The 10,945-nt window shown below is 45.2% G+C and overlaps 1 protein-coding gene across 2 annotated transcripts in view; it reads right to left on the bottom strand.

Annotated features, from left to right (window-relative positions):
* Positions 1–4,757: 4,757 nt before the first annotated feature.
* Positions 4,758–10,945, bottom strand: part of GAN (gigaxonin) — a 53,539-nt gene continuing 47,351 nt past the window's right edge. For both annotated transcript variants that reach the window (XM_004753935.3, XM_045076338.1), the window contains one exon: positions 4,758–10,945. In XM_004753935.3, the coding sequence (XP_004753992.1) occupies positions 10,764–10,945 (182 nt within the window). In that variant the 3' untranslated portion in view covers positions 4,758–10,763.

Here is a 10,945-nt window from a genome sequence, read left to right as displayed (position 1 = left end):
GATGAGCCCCACGGCGGGTGTGCAGGCGGCCGGGGCCCAGGCCAGTCTCCCAGGAGCCCCCAGTAGGCCTCGCCAGGCGATGGGGGCCACACAGTGCCTTGAGGCTGGGTGCTGAGGTAGTACGTGTGGCATCTGGAGCCCCTTCTCTTGGCTCAGCGAGGAGCCTGTGAGGGAGGCGGCCGAGCTGGGCCCCCGCGAGGCTCTTCTTGTCTAGAGCTGGCCATGCCTCAGAGGGGAGGCTCTGGCCCTGAGCTCTACCCAGGAAGGAGCAGGGCGGTCTGGACTCTGGGAAGCTCCCTGGAGCCTGGGGGACAGGTCTGGCTCTCTTGCAGCCAGGGCCAGCTGGCTGTGGAAAGTGCTAGTCACAAAGGCTGGGTTAGGAGCTCCCAGAAGATGCCTTTTCAGTAAATATTTTCAGGCTAACAGGCTGGGAAACAAGAAGAGGGTGTTTTTTTTTTTTTAATTTTATTTATTATTATTATTATTTTTGTTTGTTTTGTTTTCCCCTTTCCCCCCCTTTCTGGGATACATACTTTATATGCAGTTAAAACCCCTAGTTGGGACAGGTGTGGGATGAGGAGCAGAGGCAGGGCGGGAAGGCCAAGCAGAGGGCGTACGTAAGAGGACCCTTGAAAACAAGACCAGAATGACCTCTCCCACCCTGACTGAAGTCCTAACTGGTGCAGAGAGACGTGTCAACTGAGGACGAGCCTGCTTCCTGGAGACCCTCCAGCAGGGTCTTTGGGCAACCACAGTGGGACGTGGGGAGGAAAGCCAACACTGGTTCAAACAGAGCTTATTAGTAAGCCAAGACGACTCGAGAAATCAGAAAATACACCCAAGAGATGGGGGAGCCCAGACAGCCCCCCTCCACCCCTGAGGACCTGGGTGCACACCTTGGCTAATGCTTGGTTCCTCTGTTTTGGGGCAGATCTTCGCCAAGACCGGGGAGGGCCGGAAGAGACACATGGAGTGAGGGGCAGCCTCCCTCCCCTCCAGGACTAAGACTGCCTTGTAGCTTCATAGAAGAGGGAAAGCAAAATCACAAGAGGAATCAGATCCCTTGGAAACTCTTCTCAAAGAACGATAAGACTTCATTGAGCTGGAAAGGGTCTGGAGAGGTTGGCCAGCCAGGGGGCCCAGCATACAAGCCCCCTCGAGAGCATTCCTGGCCTTGGTTACCTAAGTCCTACTTGAAAGAATGCAATTTTTACTTATCAGTTTTCTTACATCTGCAAAGATACCGACAGATTTCAAGCAAAAAGTAGATAAAAAGCAAGAATCGTGGTTCCAGTTAACAATACGGTTTTAGGGAAATCTCTAGAATTGTGCCTATTTCTGAAAGTTCTGCTGAAGAAGGATGTGGCTGTCGGCCAGAGGCCACAGTCAGGAGGCTGTGGACAGGAGGTGGCCAGGGAGGAGAGGAAGAGGGAGCACAGGTTGAAAGGAACAAAGGCTCTTCTCCCCAAAATCAGTGCAGAAGTACAAACTCACCCACCCCAATTTTTTTTTAACTAAGCTGTTTGTCTGCAAGGAGCTTTGGAGACAGTGACCCATATCTAGCCACAAAGCACTCATGCACAGACGTGGTCATGCCGCTGGTCACAGCTGCAAGGGCTCTCCTAGGTGGCATGTTCAAAGACAAGCGCTCAGTGCCACGGAGGGTTCCTACCTTACCGTGAGGCCACTCTGTCTCAATGTCCACTGTTCGCCTGAGCCACGCACACCTGCGTGTTCTAAACAAGTCCTCACAGGCCTGCGTCTCAGGCCTCTCCAATGGTGGCACCTGGAACTGGCGGCTAAATGCCATGGTCCCAGTGTCCATCAGTGCAGCCGGGGGACCAAGTAGTACAGACACTTCCTTTTCTGGCTACCAGTCCCACACACAAACACTATTCTTTTTTTTTTTTCCTTTTAAATTTATTTTTTAAAACTATGCTCTAAGCCCAAAGTGGGGCTTGAGCTCACGACCCTGAGATCAAGAGCCATACGCTCTGCCGACTGAGCCAGCCAGGCGCCCCATTCTTGTTTTTCAATACTTGGCTTATGTTCAAATTATCAGTGATTCCCCGCCCCACCCCTTTTTTCTTTTTCATTTAGGAACTACCTTTTCTAAACCTGGATATGAGACTATTTAGCCATCTATCAGATTGTCACAGCGCTGGGGGAGCCTCACACCCAACAAACACTTAATCCCTCCGAGCACTTTTCTCAGCCTTCTAGGTCTTTAAACACGTCGCTAAGAAAAGTGTCACAAACGGCCAGGGCACCTGTGGCCGTTTGCAGCAGCGCTGTCATGACTGTGTCGTCCACTTCTCAGCCCTGTCAGCCCTGTTCCTCCTTCCTTTGCTTATTCACAGAGAGAGCAGAACGGCTTTACAGAATGCCTCTCATGCTGCCACATCTGCTGGTCCCTGGGTGGGAACCAGAGAGAAAGTGACCGTATGGAAGGGTTTAAGGAGCTCACTTTCTGAATCATCTACTTAAATAGCCCTACTTTATTTGAAGGTGCAAAAGTGCTACACATACACACACACACACTTGTAACACAAATTTTGTTTGTTTAAGTTTCACATGGCATCCAAGTTGAGATAGAACAGGTATACTGATCTGGAGCAGAGATCTAAAATATCTACAATTTATGTGACCAGTGTAGGTCACTACCTGTGACATCTTAGGGGAAAAACAAGAATTAAACTTTGGTAAAGAGTTTTAAGGGTTTCCTTAGGCAAATTCTTAATTGAGGTTTATCTAAAACAACTCTCAATGTTCCAAGCACATATTCTAGGATGGTTCAGCTCTACAGAATCACCCTGAATTCAAATATTAGAGCAGCGGAAGGACAGCAGCGGCAGAGGTCCAGAAAGCAAATCATTTTATCAACACAAATGTTCGTTTACTTATAGACCTCTTGGCAGCAGAGGTTCGAATGGGGAAGTGCGAAGGCCAGGATACACAATGAGGGCAGTGCTGTCCCCCTCCCTGGGGCTCACCATCAGGGACCCGAGGCTGAGGTGAGTGGCCACAGTGGCCATAGCTACGGGTGAAACAGGGGCTGCCAGGTTCTCACCTTCATTATGTGCCTGATCTTCGAAGCAGCCCAAAGAAGTAAACACCCCCGTTTACCCTACATTTGCATGTAAGGAACCGGACTCTAGGGCTGCGGGACTCCTGAAGGTCACAGTCTGCAGTCCTGGTCTTTGAACCCACCCACACCCAGCACCATGGCCTGGATCCTTGCAGCTACTAGGTTTGCCTGGGAAAGTACATCAAGTATTTATACATGTTTTCCTCAAAATAACTGAAATAAAAAGGTTGGGGCTCAAAGGCCCTAAGTCTCGGTTCGCTCGGAAACCACTTGGGGAAAGTCTCACGCCTGCTGCTAGCCCCAGGAGATGTGGATGTCCTGTCATGTGGGGGGAAACTCCGCCTTTCGTTCTAAAAAAGTACAGGCTGGAAAACTAGATCACGTAGAGCACAATGACAGTTCCGTTGTTAGGTCTCACCTGGTCTATAAGTGATTCGTACACTAGGTCTTTAGGAATGGGCGTAACTCTTTTGGGCACTGGGGATGCTGGGTCATTCCCGTGAGAAACTACTCTGGGAAGGGAAGGTCTGACTGCAGGAATCGGTGGACCTCACGGCTCCCCCGAGCTTACGGACCAGGGAAGTTGACAGACACAGGCGAGAACAGAGCCACGTGCAGAAGGCACGTTCCACTGATGCTCAAAGCAAATCCACTCACGCATCATTTTAAGTAGAACACAATTCTGTGTTGTGTGGTCAACCTCAAACCTGTACTTCGGAAACACTTTTAGATTTCATTTTAAAACCCTAGACTGGGGCGCCTGGGTGGCTCAGTGGGTTAAAGCCTCTGCCTTCGGCTCAGGTCATGATCCCAAGGTCCTGGGATTGAGCCCCGAGTTGGGCTCTCTGCTCAGCGGGGAGCCTGCTTCCCCCCGCCGCCCCCCACCCACCTGCCTCTCTGCCTGCTTGTGATCTCTGTCAAATAAATAAATAAAATCTTAAAAAAATAAAAAGAAAACCCTAGACTGTGAGAACCAAAAGAGAAGAGGAATCTACTAATGAACCTCAATTTTTATCAAAATTAAAGATTCTTGGGAAACAAATTTATGGAATTACACTTAAGAGCTCCTTAAGCTGCTCGCAGTAGCACCTTGTAGACAACGGAGCACAACGGCCCCGAGCAAGTCCACTCCAAATGCTGGGTCTGATTCCACAGACACCTTCTCCCGTCTGGTCCTAGCGGGATGGGGCGCAGGCCCTCTGTTTTACACAGCAGTGCTGTTTCAATATACTACTTCTCTACGTTATGAAAACACAGTCTTTTAAAGACTCTTTAAAGTTCAAGTTGAGTTTCAAGTAATCACTTTGCAGCAGCTCTAGGAGAATGATTGTTCCTCCTGATTAAAAGTGCCTATTAAAAAAAAAAAAAAGTAGTAAAATGGAAAATATGCCTTAGAGAATTGTATTCCTCAAGGCCGCCCGCTGCTTGCTTCCAGGCTTTTGTTAAAGGACAGAATGTGTTGAATTCTCCTAAATTGGCAGGGGATCAAGCACAACACTACATAATGAGGTAGCCGAAAACGGAGTTTTTCCTATAAACACAAAGAACAAGGGAGTAAGTGCAGGTAATTCTCATCCCCCTAAACAGGAAACATGATAAAGAGAGCTACGTATAGTCATGTTTATACCAAGTTCACAGGTTTAACTGGAAAAAATGTAACTCAAGCTTCTAACGTTCACTTTATTCGTAATTGATGAGGAGGAAAAATAAAAACAAGGTATTTTCAAATCTATGATTTTTGTGGAAATGCTAAAAATAAAGATCTAATAAATGTAATTTGCTGACCAGAAAGAAGGATGAGCCTGCATCTGCTTGGGATCCGAACGATCTGGAGTGGCCGTGTGTCAGTACGGGTCACGTGAATGGCCGGATCCGAACGAAGCCACGTGTGCACTGACTGCGCGGGCTGCCTCCCCGCTCTGGCTCGTGACTTCTCTAACACAGATCACACTGACGGAAGCATTTACAGCAGCTTCGCTGGGCCATGACGACATCAATATCGAACTCTATAATTAGCCTAAATTTCAGCTGAGCAGCAATTTTAAAGTATTGGTTTTTATCTCAAAAAAGAAAAAGCGAAGGTGACAGTGTTCTGCCACAGGCCATGATGCAAGGCTGTTTTATTTGCAGATATGTGATGTGATGAGGAAGGGGGGGAGTTTAAAGACCCAATCGGATCAGTTAGAGAACTTCGGGGACAGAAGGGAACGCAAACACACTCTCCTCAATTGCGCACACTTACACCAAGGAACAGAGTCGTAACCGAGCTCCTTAGGTGTCACGTAAACACAGGGACGGCCCCGGGACAAAGCTGAGATAGATAGAGTTAGGATTCAAAATAGAATCGCTTCCGAAAAATACACAAATTTTAAATGTTTTACCAGTTGGCTTGCCAAAAAAAATCGCAGAAGTCTCTATTTCCATAGTATTGACTTGACCACCAGCAGGCAGCAAAGCCTCAACCTGATTTCATGTTCTTCTTCCATATGGGCAAATGGGTTACCCCTCACCAGCATACCACACATCTCTCATTCCTGAACCGGCTAGAAGGAGTACTTCAGGCGTTATTAGCAAGCGAGCAAAATACCTTCTCCAACACTCTAAGACACAATCCCTTCTCCCTCGCTGATTTCAGATGTGGTAAGAAAAGTAGTATAAATGACGCTTCAGATCTTTAAAAGGAAAAAGTGCTTCTCTGTCAAACACGAATACTTAGTACTCCTGCTCTTACGACCTTCATAAATTCTTAAATTTCCTCTGGCTAATGGACAAAGAAAACCAAACACCTTTCAGCTTACATCTGGGTAACTTGTGAAGGACATGTTTGGGGGTTTAAGTTATACCACAAAAGATTATTTTACGACTAAAAATACTTGTACACCTAGGGACGCCTGGGTGGCTCAGATGGTTGAGCAGCTGCCTTCGGCTCAGGTCATGATCCCAGCGCCCTGGGATCGAGTCCCATATCGGGCTCTTTGCTCGGCAGGGAGCCTGCTTCTCCCTCTGCCTCTGCCTGCCTCTCTGTCTGCCTGTGCTCACTCGCTCTCTCTCCCTCTATCTCTGACAAATAAATAAATAAAATCTTTTAAAAAAAATACTTGTACACCTAAAAACTAAGTGGGAGTCTCAAAGGCTGAACAGTGAAATGATAATGGTTTCTGCTCACATGTGAGGTGGGGAAAGAGGCTGCATCTACTGGGCCTGAGAGACTGTTCCCTGTCCGAGGGCGGGAGGCGCTGCACCCATCACAGAGATGTGAGGATCCAAGCAGTATGTTCTGGAAAAGGCTTGGAACCACATGTACAAAACAATAACTAAAACCCAACTCTAAGTGTGATAAACGGCATTACGATTGCTGAGGATAGGGTCCCCAAATCCTACAGAACCATATGGACACCAAAGACGTCTGCATCCGTATGTCAGGCACTTTACATTTTTTTTTTTCTTCTGTACTAGGTTCTTACCCTACAACATGAGGCCAGCCCGTCCGTGCACAAAGTTCCAGCGAAATGAGTCGCTCATGGAGAGGACTTCTCAATCCAGTGATAAACATCATTTTGACAACAAGAGTACTGTAACGCAGTGGCCAACCATTTACTGGCTGCCTGGTGTGTGCCAAGCACTGGGATTAGCAGATGGCCAAGAGAGGGTCGCTGCCCACAAGGAGTTGACCATCTAGAGGGAGGGCAGCATGAAAGCTCTCCAGAAATCCCAACAGAATTTTTGGCTGGGGTGCTAGAAGCATTTGCTGATTAAACCCAGGACAGCTTTTCTGTAATAATCGGGAGTCTCCTCTCTCCTTGGCTCCCGAAGGCTCCCCAACTTTGTGAGGGGCAGCCACAGAACAAGGCAGTCTTACCCTTCCCCCTAACCAGGTGCTTAAGGGGGTTCCAGCGCCTTTTAAATCCATGCCAAGTGCCACCTCATTCTTTCCCCAGATAATCAGATGTCTTTATCTGACCACAAGAGACTCTCTGGAATCAAGCAGGCCAGCAAGAAGGCAATACTGCAGTGTTTTCAGCACTCCTTGGAAAACTTTTTGGTTGGGTACAGTGAAGCAGGAATGCACCAAATGGAACTCCAACGGACCAAGGCAGCTAAAGAATGTCTCCAAAAAACCCAATTACTACCACAAGTAATGAGGCACCACGGCAAAGACAGCCCTATCTCTACCAGGTCAGTGTAAGGATGTGCTTCCTGTATGTTGCCTAGGGAACCCCACCCTCCACTTATAAATTATAAAAATGGCACCGTCAAAGCATTGTTGAAGTGGTGACGTAACCAGACCGTTCAGTACAAAGAATATACCATCCATCATTGCCCAAATACTCTTTTTTGGTTGTTGCAGTCTGAGCAAAGCCTACTGTTAGCTATCAATGCCTCACAGCAATGAAATAAAGAACTGATGAAATAAGCAATGAATTTAAAAATTTCTTAGGCCAAATCTTTATAGCCTACCGACTATACCAGTTGGTGAACACTGTTCTTAATCCCACTAAAGAAATGGAAACACCAAGTAAGATTTCCTACCAACTACAACTCTATGAATATTTACACCCAACGTGAGTCTAACTCAGTAGTATAAACTGAAGGGCCATGGGCTCAAGAATTTATCTGAAGCACCAGAAGACAGTAATATATGTAGTCTTGCTACAATTGAAAAAGTAAACATATAGAAACACACTTACCAAGTCACATAACACACACACACATTCTCCCCCTCTCATGCTTCTCCCTCTCCCAGGATACAAGCACTCTCACACACTCACAAAAATAAATCCCAAACAAACCACTTCATCTTAAATTAAACACTTACCTCTTCAAAAAATCTATATTTGGATGCATTAAACAAACAAACGAACAAACAAACAAGCCTACCTTAGACAGCAGCCTAGGAGAGATCCTTTAAATATTCACTGACTCTAACCTGAGACAACTTTCCTTCTGTTGGAGGGATAATGAAAATACATTGCACTTCCCCCAAAGGTATTTTATTTAAAATTTTAAGATCTATCCTCAACTGCCAATTCCAACCTATGCCTGGTACAAGTGCCTTGTGAAAAAGAAGTATTAAAAAATTTGTCAAGAAAAGATGTTTCAAGGCATAAGCGGAATGTTAAACCTGCATGAAATGAGTTAAAATTTATTTCACAATACCGAAGTCACGGTCATTTACAAAAAAAGGTCATAATTAATTTTCGAACATAATAAAATTAAATATATTCCTACACTTCAATGTAGTATTTTAATACATATATTATATATAGGAAAATAACAGTTTGGCACTTAGCAGCTACTGTTGGTGATAGCATCCCATATTATGTGGCAAATTTATTTTAAAAAACATTACCTAATTTCTGCAGCTACTGTGTCAATGAATTGCATAAAAAACTTAAAAAAGAACTGTTTTTATAAAATGAATTGACCAAGTCATGCAGGCACTGAAAGTATTGCAACAGGGACTCATTCACTCCTAAACAATGAACTGTCTCCTTGGAGAGGCCTGGCGTAGACTGGGAAGAATTTTAAGCTTCAGAAATTAAAGAAAGAGAGTTGCTGACTGTCACGGCTTCCATAGGACATCAGTCACTGCTTTAACGTACCCCAGCTGCAGCTTCTGAAGGCCAAGGTTCTGTTCTGTACAGGATATGCTACCAAAGAAAATTCACTTTTTCAGCGATTTGTTTCCCCTAAAAAATGAATCTCTAATTGGAAAAAGAAGTTTGCTTTCTCTGCTGTGGTCGCGTGGCTTGTTTTGATAAAAAGATACCCCAGGCATCACTGGGAAGGTGTGCAGACTACAGCTGACTGGTACACAATACAAAGAAAAAAAGGTCAGCTTTGCTTTATACACTGGATTTGACTGTGTTACAGGAACGTGTGGCAAATCTGGCCTAGTGCCTCTGATACAGAAGATAAACACCGCATGCCTTCTTCTACTAGGATCTCCTGCCACACACAACACTCTTTAGAACCCCCACAGGCAAGGCTTCTCCCGGCAACTTTTATAGCATTGTACTGACTCCTAGTAGGTGTAAGAAAAAAAAATCTGCAGAGATGGGGTAACCCTTTTTTCTATTCATGGTGCTGGGGGAGGGGAACATAAGCCATGTTTCATATGCATGTTGTTAACAGCATACAAGCATTCCATCTAGGAAGTTTCCAGAAGAAACTCCTATTCTCAAATTTGTAACCAAAGGATACATTTATACATTTATTAATTATTAAGACAAAATACTGCTTCTTACAGCCATTTACCAAGAGGCGGGAAAAAGCTGCAGGAAACAATTAGAAATGAAGAGCTCTGTATTAAATTGATTAGAAATCTGATATTGCATAAAATTCAAATTATGATGTCATCAAGCACTTTGAAGTCTCTGATTGCACACTAAGGTGGCATAATTTGAATGGAAAACAAAGTATCTTATAAAATAAGTGCTACTAACAACAGACTTCTTCCCCCAACGGGAAGTGGGGTGACATGGGAGTGGGGGGGGCAGGGAGTGGAGGAAGAGATAATTCGCTCTACTATGAACAGAATGAAATTAAGTTGAGGTAGTTTATTCTACCAGCCAAACTTTACTTATAACATAATTTGTCTAAAACTCTTGCTAGTAAACGGCACTGAGAAAATTCTGCTATAAAGACTAGATTCTTACGCAGGTGTGCGTTCTAAGACAAGTTTTCAATCCTAAACAGTAGTAAACAAGACTTTGTGTGCTTTCGGACAGATTGGTTTTTGATCCCTATATATTTTGTCCGGACAGTTTTTGTAGTCACAGCAGACCTTTATGATGTGTCTGACTTATGTCTTTCTTCTAGAAAATCTCCTACTCTGCTTAATAACCTCGTGTTTATAAAATGGTTCTGATTATTTGCAGGGAGGAACAGCACTGCATGAATCCTTCACAAACTCCAGGAGAACTACCCCAGAAATTATGGCATGATGTATCTGAATTAATACAGAAGTTAGCAACTTCTCTTAAATTCACATGAGGGCTGCAACCTGACTCATGGATTTACTGAAACTTTAGATGACTAAGATAGAATGTCGTAAACGAGAAATTTTATCTTAGTTTCAATTCATGATAATATAGTTTAAAAAAGAGTCTTCGGACACAGTACTAGTAGTAAATGGACACTAACCGGCATACAGTCCAATCTAACATTTTAGGCACAAACCTTGATCGGTCAGGCAGGGTTAGGCATGACATTTCCTTCCAAGTGCAGTAGGAAAGCAATCTTGGTATGTTTGGATATGTTGATTTGCATATATGGATTTTTGTTTGTTTACCAAAGCCAGGTACTCGAACACAGCAGTCACTCAGATATGAGTTCCCTTCAGGGAAAATGCACCTTAGGATTTTAACTTCAATATTTTACATGATATCGATTCCCACTTCCCTTCTCCCTTTGACGGTGACTAGCCTCCGTCTGTCTGCAGACACATCTAAGTGGAGGACAGGATTCCTCCAAGGGAGCTATTTCCACAGTTACGGGTTCTCCCCACCGAGAGCGGAACCTCAGGCTTCTAAGCATGACAGTAAAACCACCAGAGTTACCATACAAAGCCCGGCACACAGAGCAAGTTTCGGCTGCCACCTCTGTTCCCCTCGCAGAAAGCTGTGTCACGGTGCACTTGGTTGGGAGCTTTGCCTCTGCTCCGGCCCCCTCTTCAAGGTGAATGGACACGGATACGGAACAAGCCTTGCTGGAGCTGCAGGCGGAAAAGCTTGCAATTTGCAATGCGTAAGGCTGCGCACCCGGTGCGGCGAAGGTCAGACGGAAGGAGTGGCTTCGTGTGGTGCCAGGTCCCTGTGCTTCTTTTAAACTCACGCACGTAGTCGTAATTGGTAC

Source organism: Mustela putorius, unplaced genomic scaffold (assembly GCF_011764305.1).
Source record: "Mustela putorius furo isolate JIRA1106 unplaced genomic scaffold, ASM1176430v1.1 tig00000174_pilon_pilon_pilon, whole genome shotgun sequence".
NCBI lineage: Eukaryota > Metazoa > Chordata > Mammalia > Carnivora > Mustelidae > Mustela > Mustela putorius.
The sequence above is the reverse complement of the archived record's forward strand: the minus strand, read 5'-3'. Positions and strand labels throughout refer to the sequence as shown.